At 41.9% G+C, this 19,545-nt stretch overlaps 1 protein-coding gene across 3 annotated transcripts in view; it reads left to right on the top strand.

The window, feature by feature from the left end:
- LOC308051416 (E3 SUMO-protein ligase PIAS2-like) overlaps positions 1-19,091 on the top strand; it is a gene marked incomplete at its 3' end in the record, with an annotated part of 53,400 nt that extends 34,309 nt beyond the window's left edge. Inside the window, exons 12-15 of one of the 3 annotated variants that reach the window (XM_080361843.1) lie at positions 15,130-15,276; positions 16,359-16,393; positions 17,139-17,176; positions 18,909-19,091. In XM_080361843.1, coding sequence (XP_080217969.1) covers positions 15,130-15,276; positions 16,359-16,393; positions 17,139-17,176; positions 18,909-19,091 — 403 coding nt within the window. Of the gene's footprint in view, positions 1-15,129; positions 15,277-16,358; positions 16,394-17,138; positions 17,177-17,863; positions 18,226-18,908 lie in introns of those variants that run through there. The other 2 variants (XM_080361844.1, XM_080361845.1) reach the window with 2 other exon arrangements.
- Positions 19,092-19,545: the final 454 nt, after the last annotated feature.

Raw genomic sequence — 19,545 nt, 5'->3', positions numbered from 1 at the left:
GCTTTTCTGCTGTAAACAATCTTACCTGAATGCTAGTTTTTGGCAAAACCATGGAGTGTCTTCCTATAGGCAGAAGCAACATAGGTTGAAATGTAAGAGGTGCTGAGAGGGGAAGGCCTGAAATCCAAGCTTCTAAAATCAGAAGTAGCATAAATGCACCAGTGCAGGAGTGTGGGAAGATGTGAGTGGGTAACAAGGCAGGACAGTGAGATGCAGGACTCTGGTTATTTCCACATGCCTTGAAGTTTTATAAAGATATTTATGCATGTGGCTGTAGCCCAAATGCCTGCAGTTTCGTATTTAACAGTGTCATGAAGTTGTTAGCATTTAAGGACACATAACCACGGGCATAGTTATATGCGGTGCTTTATTTCAGCGCTGGGAAACCAGGGGTTCGCACCCAAAGCTGGCTTCGCAGGTTAAGTTACACAGTATTTATACAGTCCATTCACATACATATTCATATATTCATTAAGATACGTAACGGTTACTCAGTATTGATTACAACATCGATTGCAACATCTTGGAACTATTTTGATCATGTGCAGTGTCCTCACTCTATGCGTATTTAGGCTAAGATAAAAGCTAGGTTGTTAAGATAAGAGTATACTCGAACACGATATGCTTGAACATCCTCTCAGGGACAGTTTACAAAACTGATTCATCCTTTCAGGAACACTTTGTAAAACTGGTTCGGTTACTAACATTTCCCCCCTTTGAAAATGCTTTTCTGTTCTTAGACAATGCATTTTCACCTCAATCAATTTCTTCGATTATTCATTGGTAATTCCCTTCAGGTGTGATAGTTCCAGTCGTGCCTCTTCATAAGCTGGAGGGTTATCAAATATAGGATTAGCATAATTCCTACTCAGGATACTGAAAATGCGATTATTCCGAGCATTTGTTTGACTAATTATGCGCTTAATACCTACATACAACAAACAAAGAAGAACAATCACAATTGCAAGTACAACTACACTTTCTAGTAGTGAATGTACCCATCCTCCCAAAATTAAATCGAATTTATTCAACAGAGCTCCTATCCAGCTCTGTTCTGCATCTTGTCTTTCCTTTTGCAGCTCCACTTGTGTTTGGGTCAGCTTGGAAATGTCTTTCTCAGCCTCTGAAGTTACGTCTGGAATATGGATGCAGCAGTGATCGATTCTGTCTTTCAAATATCCACAGACGCCATTTTCTTTTAATAACATTATGTCGGGTGCCATTCTATTCTGCAAGGTCATTTTAGTCGTAGCTTGCAATTGTATATTGAGATCCCGAAAACCTTTTTTAGTTATTCTAGCCAATCGATCCATTTGCCCGATCAATTTATCAATCATTTCTCTATTCCTATAGGCTGCAATTGGTGCAAAGAAAGATTCTAGTGCCCAGCTAAATTTAACACTGCTTGATGGTTCATGCCACACATCATCCTCGTTTATTTCTCGTTATGTCTGACCTGTAAAAGTTCTTGCCTATTTTTCAAAGGTGACCTTTTCCAAATGGGACATAGTGTTGGCAACCCCAAAGTAATTTCTCTAATTGGTCCTCCCATTGGCAAATGTGTAGTCCAGGTCCCATCACTTAAGGCCCAAACTAAATGTCCCATACTGCCTATAACTCCTTTACAGTCAATTTTGTCTTTATCAATGCCAATTTTAAAGGCTGCCTGTGAGTCTAATTGTTTCTGACAAATGCAGCCTGTAATCACTGCTACTTTGACAATGGACAAAGGTATCTCTTTAATGTCTGTTTGACAAGTTATCACCCGTGAGCAATTCCACCATGGTACTGTCATTCCTTCTGTTACATCGGACCACCGTATGCACCATGGAATTGCTTCACTGTATTGGTATTGTTGTACAATACTTAATGTCCACATGTTACTCCATGATTCAGTTATATTTCGATCGTCCTGATCCTTGCATTCCCAATAGGCTCGCTCAACCTTTTCATATACTGTCTTTTTGGTCCAACTTTCTTTGAGAACTACCTTTCCTCTAAATTCCACTGGTTCGGGTCCTGTTTTTACCCATTGTTCAGTTGGCACTTGCTCTATTTTAGTACGAGATTCGCGCACTGTCTTACCAGTTTTGTTTATTTCTGGTAAGGTCGTAGATATCATTCCCCACTGTACTGGGTCTTCGGCTGATTTTGGGATGGGAAGGCAAGCAGTGATGCTACTGGCATTTTGGGTCAGTGCAAAGTCTCGAATTAGTCCTATCATCAGATTCTCTGCCTGATTCTGTACACTCTGCACTACTTGTGGCATCTTTACATCTTCACCATCTCCTATAACTCTTCGTGACCTACTCAATTGTTCCCCAGCAACTTTGTAGAGTAGAGTGGCACTTTCTTCCTCAGACACCACGTGTTCCTCTTTTAAGGGGTACTTCCTCAAGAGCAAGCAATCTAAGTATATATGCTACCAAGAACACGATACGATAACAAAAATTAGACATCCTGCGGTGTAATCTTAAGCGTGGTAGGACCTAGGATATGTGATGACCACGCTCTTGGAACCTTCTTCACACGGGTGTAATGTATCCAGGAGTCTACTCCGGCAACTTTAACTGCGGTAAACGTGGTCAAGAGTACTTGGTAGGGTCCGTCTCAACGTTCTCTCAAAGGCTCTTCGTTCCAGTTTTTCGCATATACAGTGTCCCCAGGTTCTATATTATGTACTGGATTTTCAAGTGCCAGTGGTCGACTCCACACTAATGCAGATCGGAGTTGATTCAGTGTCCTGCCAAGAAACAACACGTAATTGTACAAGTCCTGATTACCCTTTATGTGGACCTCTGGATTTGGGTTTGGTGCTTCGTAGGGTTTGCCATACAGAATTTCGTACGGACTTACTGACATTCCGCTCTTAGGTTTTATCCTGATACGCAACAATGCTATTGGTAAGGCCTGTGGCCATTGAATCTTTGCCTCCTGACAGACCTTACTAAGTTGTCTTTTAAAGTTTGGTTCATTTTCTCTACCTGTCCACTGGACTGGGGCCTCCAGGGAGTATGCAAATCCCACTGAATCCCTAAACATCTGCTAACCTCCTTTACCAGTTGTGTCACAAAATGGGGCCCCCTATCGGATGATATTCCTATTGGTACCCCAAATATAGGGATTATCTCTTTTAATAACCATTTCACAGTTTCTTTTGCTTGGTTGGTGCGACAAGGGAAGGCTTCTGGCCATCCAGAAAAGGTACCCACCACAACGAGTAGATATCTATATCCACGAGTTCTGGGGAGTTCCACGTAATCTATTTGCCAATAATCCCCGGGTTGCATGCCTGTCTTAATTTTCCCCATTTCTATTTTTCTTTTTACTAGAGGATTATTTTTTTCAAGCAAATTTCACACTTAGCTGTAATAGACTTTGCCATTGTTAACATCTGGACCGACATAATTTGTTTTCTTAGATAAGTTACCAATGCTTCTGCACCCCAGTGACACTTCTGGTGTTCCGTCTGAAGTATTCCTCTCATAATAGTGGTTGGCACCACAACTTGTCCATTGGTGGTTACATACCACCCAGAATTATTCTTGCTGGCTCTTACTAGACTTGCCAGTTTTTAATCTTCTATGGAATATTTAGGTGGCTCTGAAGGTAATAAATCAATTGCTCTTACCTTCTGGGAGACAAGACCCACCATTGTTCTCACTTGCCGTGCCACCGACCGAGCTGTTTGATCAGCAAGCCGATTTCCCCCAATAATTTTCGATGTTCCACTTTGATGAGCTTTACAGTGCATTATAGCAACTTGCGATGGTTTCTGAATGGCATTAATCAAGTTCAGTATTTCCTTCCGGTATTTAATGTTTGTTCCTTGTGAGGAGAGCAGTCCCCGCTCTTTCCAAAGGGCTCCATGCACATATTCGATGACTTCCACAGAATCATGTTCCAGATCTCTTTCTTCAGTACCTGCACCCAAAACTCAGCAGGATTCATTAGGTTAGTAGTTTTTAGAACAACATCATCTTGTTCTGTCAGAATTACCTGGTATTTCATCATTCTGCTTGGGGAAAGCCAATGGCCCCCCTTTTGTTCCAATACTGTTGTCACCATATGGGATACAAACACTTCTATCCTTTTTCCCATAGTTAATTTTCGGACCTCCTGGATCAGCATTACTGTAGCAGCTACCACCCGTAAGCATGCCGGCCACCCAGCACTTACCGGATCTAGCTGTTTGGAAAAATAGCCAACAGGTCTTTTCCAGAATCCTAGTCGCTGGGTTAATACTCTCAAGGCAAGTCTTTGTCGCTCGTGTACAAACAACTGGAAGTCTTTGCCCAAGTCCGGCAGGCCCAAAGCAGGTGCCTGCATCAAAGCCTGTTTTAGCTTTTGGAAGGCCTCACGTTGTGGCTTTCCCCACTTGAACGTTTTACTCCCTTGTGCTTCATACAAAGGTTTGGCGATCAACCCATAGTCCATAATCCAGAGTCTGCACCATCCTGTCATTCCTAAAAAAGATCTCAACTCATGTAAGTTTTGTGGTTCTGGAATAGCACAAATAGCATGTATCCTGTTCAGGCTTAGCCTTCGCTGTCCTTGAGAGAGCTCGCATCCTAAATAGATCACAGTCTCGGATGCAATCTGAGCTTTATTTTCGATACTTTGTACCCGTTCATTCCCAATTGGTTCAATATTTCAATTGTTACCTGGATGCAGAGTTCTCGTGTCTCAGTCGCAATCAGAATATCATCTACATATTGTAGCAACAAATACCATTGTCGAGGGATCATGATATGACCTTTTGTAGTCCGTTCCTCGAGTTCCTTGGCTAGCTGATTTCCAAAGATGGTTGGGCTATTCTTGAACCCTTGTGGAAGGCGGCGTGTCCAGGTTAATTGAGTTTTCCTCCCATTGTGTGGATTTTCCCATTCAAAGGCAAATAGCTTTTTGCTTTCATGGTCAAGGGGCATGCAGAAGAAGGCATCTTTTAAATCAAGTGCAGTAAACCATTTATATTTCTCTTTCACAGATGTTAACAAGGTATATGGATTTGCAACTACCGGATAAATGTCCTTAGTGATCTGGTTTACAGCCCGCAAATCTTGGACTAATCGATAACTACCATCAGGTTTCTTTACTGGAAAAATTGGAGTATTATATTCTGATTCACATTCCTCTAGAACACCATATTTCAAGAATTTTTCAATTAGAGGTACTATTCCTAACCTAGCTTCTAGTTTCAGTGGGTACTGCCTCAACTGTACTGGCTTGGCATCTTCCTTCAGTTCCACTTTTACGGGCTGGGCTGTTTTTGATTTCCCAGGTATGTCAGTCTCCCATACCATAGGAATCACAGCCTCCTCCACTGACTACCAGGCTTTCTTTTAATAACAGAATTTGTCCTACCTTAGATTCTGGAATTTTCATTACCAGGTTTCCATCCTCAAATGTTATTACGGCATCCAATTTGGTCAATAAATCCCGTCCTAAAAGGGAAACTGGACAGTCTGGAACATATAAGAACTTGTGGGTTAGTTCCTTTTCTCCAAAACACAAATCCAAGGGTTGTAGGAATGGCCATACTTCCTCCTTCCCTGTGGCAGCAACAGTTGTTGTAGCTCTGTGACCTACCGTCCCCTGTAAGGAATTCAGTACAGACTAAGTAGCCCCTGTGTCTACTTAAAAAAAAATTTTACATCCTGGTTTTGGCAGCTTCTTTTAATCTTTCTAAAAGGGCCGAGGGAGACTCATTCTTTTCCTGCATCACATTATACAATTTTGACCAATTCATTTGCTTCGGCATAGCAGTTTGAATGCCAATCAATAACCAATCCTGATACCTCCGGAGACGGCATAACCCGCCTCCTGTATTATAATTCCATCGGGGATCTTCTTTTGGAAAGTTCTCATCAACGTTAGCCTCTACTTTCCCATTCCAAATATCTTCTCTCACTTTATCCCTCGCAACCTGTATAACCATATCTTTTTCTGTAGGGTCCATTAATGTATCCAAAATCACTTGTAAATCATCCCAATCACGATTCTGCATTTTAATTATCATCTTAATTATTGCAACCTTATCTGGATTTTCCCGATAAGGACCAGCTGATTGCTTCCAGATTACTAAATCCCCTGGCGAAAACGGAACTTTTACATAGACTGGTTACCCCCCACACCTACTGCCTGCCGCAGGGGTGCTATTACGTTTGATGATCCCCCCCCCACGCTTCATCCCCCGCGGGAGAGGAGCTGCCTCAGCTCTAGTAGTCTAGCAGCCGCCGCTCCCCCCCACCTTTTTCACCGCTTTAGCAGACAGTCAGCTTTTCACCTTTTTTTTTTTTTTTTTTTTTTTTTTTTCTCCGCAATTTATCAAGGAGAAGCTGCCGGGCACAGGTTTAGGCTCCTTTTGCCCTTTTCTCTCTTCATTTAATTCCTGCGATTATAAACTTTATATGTAATTCCAATTAGCTGAACAATAGTTACATCTCTCAGCTCCTACCTTTTGTAACTTCTTACAGATGTCAATAAACAGCATATTAAGCATCAATCCCTGACATTAATTTTAGATCCAAATCAGTCTATCCACAGAACAACACTAACTGCAATACAGCTAACTCAATTTACTTTCATGTGTACAGATGCATCTGAAGGGGGAGCAAGGTGGCACTTTAGTAATGGAACCGGTTCTTATTTTGTAATTATTTCCCCAAACAAATTCTTTTGGTACCAAATATAAACATACAAACTAAAATACTGAGCTCAGACACGCAAACCGAATACCGAGTTCAAATATGCAAACAGATCACAATTACACTTCTTTTTATGCATAAACTGTCCAAACCCAGCCTCCTTCTAATGTTTCAGAAAGCAATTTGACGGCGATACGTTTGAATTGGACATATCAACACAGAAGGATACAGATAACTAACACAGAAAGATAACACAGGTAACTTTACCAGAACAACAGTAAACAGGATCAAATCACCAGTTTCAACAGTAAATACAGATTAAATCACCAGAACTACAGACCAGGTGCTGAGCAGCACAAATAACCAGACCAGGTGTGCACAAATAACCAGACCAGGTGCCGAGCCTGCGGCACAAATAACCAGACCAGGTGCCGAGCCTGCAGAGGTTTCCCTCTGTCTGACAGACGGCTGCCTAGGCAATACCCCGGGAGCTCCCTGCCCAACCGAGCGTGGCTTTCGCCGCGTCTGACCGGCAGGCTACCAGATCAGGTGGGTACCCAATAATCCAGATAAAGCACCTTCTTACCAGTCAGAGGTCCGTCGTGAGCAGCAGAGGGTCGGTCGCGTCCGATGCACTCTCCAAGAATACCTTGGTGCTAGCCAGAGCAGGATCGAGACGCGACCCGCCTCAGCAGCCCACGAGGTCCCATCTGGGTCGCCAAAATGTTAGCAATCAGGACACATAACCATGGGCGTAGTTATATGCGGTGCTTTTTTTCAGTGCTGGGAAACCAGGGGTTTGCACCCAAAGCTGGCTTCGCAGGTCAGTTTAAGTTACACAGTATTTATACAGTCCATTCACATACATATTCATATATTCATTAAGATACGTAACGGTTACTCAGTATTGATTACAACATCGATTGCAACATCTTGGAACTATTTTGATCATGTGCAGTGTCCTCACTCTATGCGTATTTAGGCTAAGATAAAAGCTAGGTTGTTAAGATAAGAGTATACTCGAACATGATATGCTTGAACATCCTCTCAGGGACAGTTTACAAAACTGATTCATCCTTTCAGGAACACTTTGTAAAACTGGTTCGGTTACTAACAAAGTCATCGTGCAGAAAGTGAGGCTCAAGGAGGGTTTTAACTGGTTGCATGCTCCTAAAGAGCTGAACATAGCTCGAGCTCAGGCTGTGAGTAAAGGCAGCTTTGATATTAAACTCCCACATGTGTAATTTTTGCTCCAGGGGCTGAATAAGTCAGTCGTGCCCTTGGTGTGACCGGTTAATGTAGGAGCGAGATAAGGACTCAGCAAAACAAGTCGATTCAATGTGAATCACGCTAAGCCATTTATTACAGAAACAAGTCTCCTTATATATGTAACTATATTCTAATCACGCGTCCACACTCCAAGCATGGATTCGCTAAATGAGTATCGTGGGCTGTCCGTGTGCTGGAGTCTCACTGATGATACGTCCGATGATTCACGCCACACCAGGACTCCGGTGATTGTGGAACGCCCCTCTTTCTCACAGCAGACTCTGCATTCAGCTTCCCGAAGCGGCCTTGAGATACCTTTGAGCCAGACTAATTCAGCAACAAAGTCTTTACCAAAAGCCCCTCCACACTCCCCCCTTTCTGTTCTTGAATTAGTCAGGCCCCATCGACTGCACGGCGAATCATTTTTGAAACATACTGCAACATACAACACGTGATTAACAACATAATTACAATTACATATAATACAGTTAAACCTTACTTACTAAGATCAAACAACTACCTTAATTCCATTATAACAACCTTATCAACACACTATTTTAATAGATCCAAAATAACCAGACAAGTTAATACTATATATTCTCTTAACTTCCCAAATATCTATAACTGCGCAGTTTATAGAGTAATGTACTTAATACCATCAGCATATGCTAATTATCGAATTAATATCTTAAAACTTATATTTAAACTTATATCTAACTTATAAACTTATTAACTTTTAATCTTATATTTAAACTTATACTTAAAAGATCTATAGCTTAATCTTATTTCTTTTAAGACCTTATCAGTTGCTAAATTAAGTTACCATGGTAGAAATATCTTATACTTTTACCTTATCTATGCATAGATTATCTAATTGTAATATCACCCTTTTGGAACTCTTACTATCTATTCAAATTAGCATTTTCTATAGAAGGTACCTTATTTGTTTACTAATAAGCTTTTAGACCACTGGATCTAGGAGCATCTATAACACTGAATAGGAATTCATGGTTTACATTTAAGACAATTCTCACAACTTATCTCTCTCCTGCCCTTCTGCATCTGTTGAATCTTTGTTATCTTTGTTCAGGCATGGCTTGATCCATTTCGCAGGAATCCATTTTGATCCTTGGTCTGTAATGACACAAGCATAACCCTTTCCCCAAGTTATTAATTGGAAAGGACCCTCCCATTCACCAGTAACTCCATTGCGTATTTTGACCCGACATTGGTTTTCTCTAAGGTCTGTCAAGTGTCCTTTTAAGCTTGTTCCATGACGAATCATAGGTGGAATGTCAAACCCTTGTGGAAGGCGTAAAAAGTTCAAGACATATAATGCTTTGCTTAGTCTGTCATGTAGTACAGTCAGTTCCCCCTTTCTGTTTGTCAAGTTGATGCTTGAGAGTTTGATTCATCCTTTCTACCAAGGCCTGACCAGTAGGAGAATTTGGTATCCCTGTAATATGCTTAACACCCCACAATTGAAAAAAGGTGGTAGTAGCTTTGGCGATATAACCAGGTGCGTTGTCTGTCTTGACCTGTGCAGGAACTCTTAAAGCTGCAAAAGCAGAACGTAAATGTCGTTGCACATGTGAACTAGTTTCACCAGTCTGAGCAGTGGCCCATATGGCGAAAGAATATGTATCAACAGACACATGGACATACTTTAGCCTGCCAAATTCAGGGGCATGTGTGACATCCATTTGCCACAATTCCAAAGCTCCTAATCCTCTTGGATTGACTCCTGCACCCAACCCTGCCAAGATGCGCTGACAATCTGCACAACTTTTAACAATACCCCGGGCCTCACTTTCGGACAATGAAAATTGCCACTGTAAAACCTGAGCAGACTGATGGAGGAAACTATGAGAGCGTACTGCTTGCCCAAACCTATCTATTGGAGGTGGAACTCAGGCAGGAGATACAAGAAAATCAGCTCGGCGGTTTTCTTCAGCTAAATCGCCTTGAAATGTCAGATGACTACAGATATGTGTTATGAAGTAATGGTGTTGTTTCTCTTCGACCAACAACCACAATTGCTTGAACAATGACATGAGTTATGCATCCTGAACCTCTTTGAGCAATGACCTTTCAATGCGAGCTACCACACCTACCACGTACAAAGAATCACAAACGATATTCACTGGGCTATGAGCAAATCTGATAAACACTTTATTACAGCCCTGAGTTCTAAATGCTGAGTTGATCCTTTCAGGTCCGTTAGAATCACATCATGCCATTTCCCATCTGTTTTCCATGTAATTGCTGCTTTCTGCATTTTACCTCCTGCATCAGTAAACACTGTGGGTCCTTTAACAGGAAATTCTGAGAGAAGAGGGGGACTCTCCTCCATTGATCCCATATTCAAAGCTGACATCAACTTGTGTGGAGGGGAAACTGTCTTAATTAAAGCTTGAGAATCTAATAACGCAATCTGAAAAAGTAAGGAGTTCTGCAAAGCCCATTGTAAATACTCTGAAGCGAGGGGAACAATGATATACACAGGCTCACCCCCTGAAATTTCAACTATTCTCTGCCTACCTTTCATTATAAGCTGAGCAAAGACCTCAACCCGGGTTGTAATGGTTCGTTTGAGTTGAAAAGGCAAAAACACCCACTCTAAGATCTTTAACAGCTCCTTACCAGTTGTCCATTGCATTATGAGAGCAAAAGGATAATTAGTATTGTTTACAATTAGTAGTCCGATTACATAATCTGGGTTCCACCTATGGCTGAAAGCTTTTGCAACTTTGGACATAATCTTTTTCAGAGCAGCTTCCGCCTCAGCAGTAAGCGTCCTAGGAGACCTAATGTCACTATCCCCTTTTAGCAGTGTTACAATTGGAGCTAAATCCTCATTAGTGATCCCACAAATGGTCCGGACCCAATTCAGATCACCCACTAGTTTCTGCACATCATTTAAGGATCGAATGACAGGCCGACATACTATTTTCTGAAGTTTCACTGTGGACTGAGAAATTTCCCAACCAAGATATTTCCATGCTGGTTGAATTTGTACCTTTTCTGGAGCAATTTGTAATCCCCTATGCTGCAATGTATCAGATACTTCATTTATCAACAAATCAGTTGAAAAAGTTTCCCCAGCTATTAATATGTCATCCATGTAGTGGTAAATCACTAACTCAGGATGAGATTTTCTAATCGATTGCAAGGCCCAAGCTACATAAATTTGACACATAGTTGGGGAATTTTTCATTCCCTGCGGCAAAACTACCCATTGATACCTCTTCGCAGGTTCAGCCTTATTCACAGAATGTATGGAAAATGCAAAGCGTTTACAGTCATCAGGATGCAAAGCAATGGTGAAAAAGCAATCTTTCAAGTCAATTATTAAGATCTGCCAATTTTCTGGAATCATGACAGGGGATGGTAATCCCGGTTGTAATGCCCCCATGTCTTCCATGGTATCATTAATTTTTCGAAGATCATGTAACAACCTCCATTTTTTTGATTTTTTCTGAATAGTAAACACAGGAGTGTTCCAGAGACTTGTAGACGACTCTAAATGCCCTTTTTCAAGCTGTGTCTGAACAAGATCTTCGACGTGGGCGAGTTTTTCTTTACTGAGCGGCCATTGATTTACCCAGACCGGATCATCATTTTTCCACTGTAATTTCAGTACTGGTCGCACATCATCAATGGCCGCTTCTAGAGATGCTGTTGTTTTGTCACCAGAGTTGCTCCTAGTTGTCCTAACACATCTCGTCCTAATAGAGAAACAGGGATAGACATCACAATAAGGTCGTACAGAACATAATGAACCATCAGATAACTGCATTTGTAAGTGATGTTTGCTCACCTGGGTATTCTGCATACCCCCAACACCCATGACTGGTATGTGCGGAGACTCGAGAGGCCACCAAACTGGCCAATCTTTTTTGCTGATAATAGTCACATCAGCACCTGTGTCTACCAGAATTTTAAAAGTCTATGACCAGCCAGATTTGTCTAAAAGAGTCACCTTTTCCATTGGCTTAGCCTTACCAATGTCCAGAGCTAAACACAACTCTGCATTGTCAGTAGAATCAAAGCTTTCTTCTGCACACTCTTTAAGTGAAACTTTTGGAACATTTGCTTTAAATGGAACCAATTGACCTATCTTTGAGCCTTTGGGAATGTGGACTGGTGGACTAAGAGTCCATACCATAATTGAAATGATGCCGGCAAAATGTGCATCAATTACATCTGGAAGTATAAAAATGCCATTTCTAGTGGCAGATGATCTCCCTAGAAGCAAAGCACTTAAACCATGCCCTAGTGGTCCAGTCATGTTTGTTGGTATGCATTGTACCTGAGTGTCAATTAATGTTACATCTTTCATAGTTTCTACGTCCACTGTGGCACTCCCTGAGGTGGCAGCGGTGACTGTGCAAGCAGCCTGAGACCTCACTTGTGTCATCGCGCCGGGTCTCGGTGCGCTCGTTTCCCCGTTTCCCAGTGGCTGCCCATTTTTATGAAAAATAGACCTACCGTCTTTAGCTCTGTGTCCAAATTTTCCACAGCGGTAACATACATTACTGTCTATAGGATCTGTACCACTCTTATTTGATCTTCGATAAGTCTGATTGACATGACATTGGGATTTGTAATGCCCTGTTTTTCCACATTTGAAACAAAATCGGCCTGATCTATTTGGAGTGTGAGCTAACAGGGGCTTCATAGCAGCCGCAAATGCAGAAGCCATAAGACCAAATTTCTCTTCGTCTGAGCCCACCCTGGCACAAGCATCCATCATCTCAGCTATTGAGCTATGCTTTGGTAAAGCAAGCAAGATTTTCTTACAAACTGGGTCAGCATTGTCAACTGCGAGTGTCATAAGCAAAGGTTCTTTTACATTAGTATCAATCGGTGCCCTATCCAAAGCTTCCCTTAGACGTTCAAGAAAAGCCATGTACGATTCATTGTCCTTTTGCTTTACCTGAGAGTACGGAGGGACTGCTTTACCTTCTTCCGGTAGAGTTCGGAGAGTGTCTCTTGCAAGAGAGGAACTCTGCCGCAAGATGGCAGTATCTAACTGTGCCTGCACCTGAGGGTTAGCAAATTCTCCCTCCCCTATTAGCTTGTCTTTCGAAGCAAGGCGCAACCAATCTCCTTCCTTGCGGTCTAAGTTATAAATAGCTGCTTCCTCACAAGCATCAATCCACCTACTTCTCCAGAGAACTTCTTGCATTGGTGTTAGTAGCAACGTAGCCAGCTGACGACAATCGTAAGGAGTTAGTATCTGCCCATCAAAAAGAGTATTAATAAAGCCTTGTGTATATTTTCCATGCAATCCATACTGTTGCACCGCTTTTCTAGCCTCTTTTACCTCCTCCCAACGCAACGCAGCCCACCCAGTTTTCTGATTACCCTGTTCATCTCGCTGGTAAAAGACTCGGTATGCACTCGTTATTTCACCTTCTGTCATCGCATTTCTGATAATTCCTCGCCAATGTCTTTTAATGTCATAATCATTTGTAGAGCCCGAACCCCCTGACGCACCCCCTGCTGCACCCCCCGTTGCACCCCCCTTCTCGTCACCATCAAGATAATCACCTTTCCGAGTGCTGGATTCTTTCAGTTGTAGCTTATCTATTTTTTCACACAGTTCTTTAATCCTGTTCTTTCCCGGCGACTCCTTCTCCTCTGGCGTAGGAGTTAGAGTGGTAGAAGGCGGTAAAGGCGGACACGAATCAGTAACGGGACTGATATTACACTTATTTACGACTTTAGCATTCTCAGCTTTCAACAGTTCTTTTGACAAATTATCTGACTCCAGTTCCTTGGACTGCTTGGTCTCTTTAGGGTCGTGTGATGGTAAAAGAGGCCATCTGCTGAGTGATTTTCCTCCCCCCGCCCCAGACTGCTGTATTATCGGGGGTGCTGATGGTACAACAGGGGTTGGGGCAGGAAGGGAACCAAAGACACGAACTGGATAAGCTTCACAGTTATTTTTAGAGCTCTTATCAGGCTGCAACGCCGTAAAAATTCCAGTAACTGCAGCCCGTTCAGCCTTAAGTTCTTTTGAGGTGGTAATTATAAGCTTCCATGTAGTCGCTAGTGATTTAGCTTCTTTATCTCCGTCACTAATCTTATCCCATAATTTCTGCCCTATATCGCCCCAAAGTTTGATTTTTAAAGCTTTTTCAGCTTCTGTGGGGTAGCCGTTAGTACTACACCAAACCAACAGTCTACGGATGTTACTTTCTTCATATTTAAGTCCTCTCATAGAGAGAATAGGCAGGAGGAGTTTAACTATGGCTTCTTCCTCAGAGGATATATTTTGCCCCATAACTTCACTCTTCCCTCCTCCCGCTCCCAGCCGCTCACCATTTACGGTGACTTCTTCAACAATTAATGCGGAATGTCCGTACGCCTCCGCCCGGTTCTCAGTCCAGCTGATCCGCCTCCGGCTGGGCCGCTCCAGGCTTTTCCCCGATCTTAGTGGTACGCCATTCAGAGTATCACGTCGGGGTCACCATTTGTTGGAGCGATAAAGGACTCAGCAAACATTTTGATTCAATGTGAATCACGCAAAGCCATTTATTACAGAAACAAGCCTCCTTATATATGCAACTATATTCTAATCACGCGTCCACGCTCCAAGCATGGATTGGCTAAATTAGTATCGTGGGCTGTCCGTGCGCTGGAGTCTCACTGATGATACGTCCGATGATTCATGCCACGCCAGGACCCCGGTGATTGTGGAACACCCCTCTTTCTTACAGCAGACTCTGCATTCAGCTTCCCGAAGCGGCCTTGAGGTTCCTTTGAGCCTGACTAATTCAGCAACAAAGTCTTTATTTACCAAAACCCCCTCCACAGGTTAACACTGAGGAAACGTGGAGAAATTGAAACAAGTGTTCTTCCCCTAGCTCTGGCTCCCTGTGCATCCCTCCCTGGGGTGCTCTGCAGATCCAGACGTCCATTTCTGTCTCTGGGTGGTAGACTGGTATAAATGACTCCATCACAGTACTTTGTTTTAATGCCAACTTGCTCTTGCATCACAGCTGCTGTTGAGAACCAAGATATGGTCATGTTATTATGAAGACTGTTATGAAAGAGGAAACTAGAGTGGAATACTGTGTAGTGAGTAGCCACGCTGTAGTTGTGTTGTAACATAGCGACCTTGTGACTCAGAGCACATAGTGGTGCTTGATTTGGCATCAGTAACTAATGGCCAGGTTGTAACTTCCTGTGCTGTTTGAAACAGGGTTCTCATGTATCAGCCATCCACTGTCAGAGTGCCCAGCGTGACAACGGTTGATGCTGCTGCTATTCCTCCTTCATTAACAGACTACCCAGTACCATTCCATCACCCACCAATATCCAGTATTTCATCAGACTTGTCAGGTAGGTGGTGGCTATTTTTCATATGTATTCTGATAGCTTTATTAATTTGATGGGGTGGGTAAAAATTGGAGAATCAACTTTTTTTTTTTTTTTTTTTAATGGAACAAGACTAAATGCAGTATTGTACTGATATGTTGTGTAGACAAGTCCAGCACAGGCTGTCTTTCTTGTTTCAGATGGTCATGTGAAAAACATTGCTCCTGGGGTACAAATTGGCATTTTTGGAATGGCAGCCAGAAACACTTCTCACTGTATTGAGTTAGACTTTGTGTGAACGTCTGGTTGTTACATGTCGTAGATGTGAGGGAGAGCAGCTGCTTTAAGTTATGCAAATGTGATGGTGCTGACTCATCCCAGTCCTAGATGTAGAGATGTTCTGCTGCCTGATTCTAGTGGTGCTCTGTCTAGAATTTATGAAAAAGGTTAAGGTGAGCTACAATATGTAAGCTGACCTCTATTGACTTTCTTTACCTAGACATACCCTAAATGCCTATGATGTATTCTTCAACACTGCTGCTAAATATCAGACAAAAAGGTGGGGATACTGATTGTTTTCTACCCTGGCTCCTTGAAAAGAATGCTGTATATAGGGACTCTGGGGGTTCTATTGGCCAGCTGTAACGAACCCAGAGCCTAGGAGATGGTGACTTGTGGTGACAGATGTCATGCTGGCCTCCTGTACCTTCCTTTTCCCCCACTCCATTGCCTGTCTCCATTTCTCCCTTGCAACATCTATGGGTTTTTCCTCTTCTTTCAGCACCAGTTTGGCAATGGGTTGGATATCATTCCCTTTATTTTTCTGTCCATTTTGGTTCCCTTACTGCTCCCTCCCTCCACTTCTCCCTCATTTAAAAAAACTGATTGTCTTCCCAAATTGGAGAGTAAGCTGAGAGAATGGGTGACTAGAACTGTTTTGTCCATGAAGTTCTATAAACATGTGAGAACAAAAGAAGCTGTCAGTTCTGTAAAAGCAGCTGAGTTTTCTTTTGCCAAGTAAAGGTTGGATCAGATGATCCTTGTGGTCCCTTCCAACCTGGTATTCTACAATTCTTAAATCTCCTTCAAAATTCTTCTCTAAATGGAGAAAAGGAGGAGAGATGCCACTGGCCAGAACATATTTGGAGGTGAGGGGAGAGGGAGGGAGTAGTTTTACCATTTATTTCTGTTGACATAGCAAACACAAGGCCAATATTTAAAAACAAAACAAAAAAGGCTGTGATTTCTCTTTGGTTTCCTAATTTTAAACATCTTGCCCTAAATGCTTACACACTAATGGTGTATAAGACAGACGATAGTTGTCGCTGCTCTTAGAGGATATACATTCAACTACTTGTAGTTTCTTCTTCGTTCCTTTTATTTGTCTAGACACAAAATGGGGATGATATTAGAAGTGTTTCCTTATTGGCTGCCCATGGGTGGAGGAAGAGACCTGTTGCTTGTTTTTGGACTTGTGAATGTTGTGACTTTACTTCATTCCAGCATCTTTAATGTGATGACACTCTTCATGTCCCAGTTTGGCCAAGTCAGGTACAATACGCAGTGAAACTTGCATTATGAACCAACAGCTCCAAACAGCAACCTTCATCTAAGCAACCACATTGAACCACCCTGCAATATCCAGTGAATAATACATCATTATGTCATTCTCATTCTTAAAAAGAGCCACTTGTACTAGATAACTTGTTTTGCTGCTGCCTGAAGTGGTCGTTGAGAGTGGTGTCACCATGGTATATTCCATTTAGAAACTTGTGTAACAATTGCAAAATCTGTTCTATGAGCACAAAAAAAATGTTCCTTACGTTTCTTGTGATGAAGAAAAGAAAGATTCATCTTTTTTTTTTTTTTTTTAATTTTTTTTTTTTTTTCTAGGTCTGGATTTTCTTTCGCTAATCCCAGTCGATTCACAGGTATGTGTCTGAACTGCTCTGGGGTTTAATTTCCAAGTCTGTTTTTTGTGACATACTGCTCAAATGCTGTCATCATCCATATCAAGTTTGCAGTTAGACCCAGCCACAGACCAGGAAAACCCATTTTCCCAACAAGAGGTGGTGATGAAGATGCATTAAGGGAGGATTCAGTTTAGCCTCACTATGATAAATCCAGGCATGGAAATTTGCTCTTTATTGATACTTTTTACCTTTCTGAAGTGGATAACTTGCACAGCACTAACTTGAATACACCCTTCATGTATTTAACACTCTTAGTTCTTAATGTGTATCTGTAGGCCAGGTTAAGCTCTGTAATATTTCACTGATTGCTGTTGGTTTTGATATTAGTAGGAGATTAAGTTCTAAAGAAAATGCCTTCATTAATTTGATGGGTGCATGGCTGAACACTTTTATAATAAATCCCGTGTAACACCTAAACCCCATTGGCTTTGGATTATATGGAAATTTTGTAGGTCCAAAGTAACTAGGTGGTATTTTTGCCTTCTCTGGAAACTTAAACTTTACAGAATTAGGGAGAATGATTCTTACAGTAACTAGATTCTTACACAGACAAGACTACAGCCTTGAAATGTGGGGTAATATTGGCTCCTTAATTAAGACAAGAGGATCTGAAGTAGACCCTCTATTTTGTCTCTCTGTCACTAGAAGACAACAGTAATAGGACTTGACTTTCTGGTGCCTTAAAAACAGAGGATGAACTTCCTCCTTTTCTTTCCACTTACTGCATCTTGCAATACTCTGTGCCTGACCTTGAGATCTGAACTGCCAAAAGTGGGAATAACAGAAGTTTGTTGATGTGGGAGGCTGGAAGCAGGTATGCTGCTGCGAAATGTCCACTTTGGACAGTTCAAACAGTTCAGGCTCAGTTCCAAACATAAGCCCAAGCTTGGAATCCACAGGGTAAGAGAAAGTCAAGTGTGTTGAACAACATGTGTGTGTGCATGCATGGGGGTGTCTTAGATCATCCTCTTTGACACCTGGCAACCTTGTTCTGTTTCTAAATGTGTAAAATGTTGAGCTCTGCTTTGAGAAGGCTTGTCTTCCACTTCAGGAAATTTAAATCAACTGAGTAACTTTCCCTAATCAGACTTGATCAGGTCTCGTTTATCATTGCTAAAATGTTTAGAGACCTGCACGTATAATTGCGGGTGTATACTATGAAAATGTTGATTAGTACAGTGCTGCCATTTGAGGGGATGAAATGATTTTAACCACTGTTGTGGCAGCAGAATGCTTTTTGCTGCTTTTCATGACAAAAGGAGCCTGAAATATGCAGTTGTGCCTGTGGGTAGCGAACATTCTCCAAATACTATGGGTGTTTGTGTGGTGTTTTGGTTTTTTTGATTTGTTTTGGGGTTTTTTTTGGTGGTGGTGTGTTGTGTCGTATGTGCTGTGTTTTTGGTTTTTTTTTTGGTCATTAGAGTGTTTCTTAATGTGCTAGTAAATGCTCAAGCTAACCAGTTCATAAGAAAAAATTAAAAAAGGGGGGAGGATGAGAGAGAAGGGCTTGTGGCTACCACCTCTGCTTGTCTCTTGCTGGTTTGCAGAACTCCGGTTCTTGCTGTGCATGTGTTAACAAGGTTCTGTTAGTTAATGTGTTTCACGCTTGTCGTAGGGAAGATGTATCTTCAGAGCATACATTTCCCTTGTGCGGTTAGTCTCTTCATTCTTCATTGTTTGTTTCAAGCAGTACTGTCCTCCTATGTTTTTGGATAGTCTCACCTCAACCTTAACAAGCAGCACACCTGGCAGCATTGTCACCTCAACCAGTCATCACGAGAGCAGCACGCACGTTAGCTCCTCTGGCAGGAGCGAGCCTGGGGTGATCACCAGCTGTGGCAGCAGTGCTCCTGACATCATCTCACTGGACTGAAACACGGGGCAGCTTTTTAGGGACTCCAGGAGAAATAGCACAGAGCTGCTGCTCCCATCTCTGAAACTTGGGCATCTCAGAAGTTGTTCTGATATTTATTGAGAGGATTTACCTTCTGGAAAATGGAGTAAATTCATCTATGTTAGGAACAGAAGTTATAGATTGTTTTGTTATTGGTTTTGTTGTTTTTTATTCATTAAATAGCTGGTATAGAAAAGGCCCCTTCAGAATGTGCTTTTATGCTTTTGGCTTGTTCAGGGGAAACTAACTTTTTGTTGCTGGGTAGATTCCACAAATGGTTTTCAATTTTGTTGTAAAACACATCAACAATGTGAAAACGAACTTTTTTTTTTTTTTTTAAAAAAAAGGCACTTAACCACTCTAGAACACCAAAGTGTATGCATTGGTGAAATTTTACTATTTTCACTGGGGCCTGTAATAAACTTCAGACAAT

This window comes from Nesoenas mayeri, assembly GCF_963082525.1.
Source record: "Nesoenas mayeri genome assembly, chromosome: W".
Taxonomy (NCBI): domain Eukaryota; kingdom Metazoa; phylum Chordata; class Aves; order Columbiformes; family Columbidae; genus Nesoenas; species Nesoenas mayeri.
Note: the sequence above shows the minus strand (reverse complement) of the source record. Positions and strands in the feature narration are given on the sequence as shown.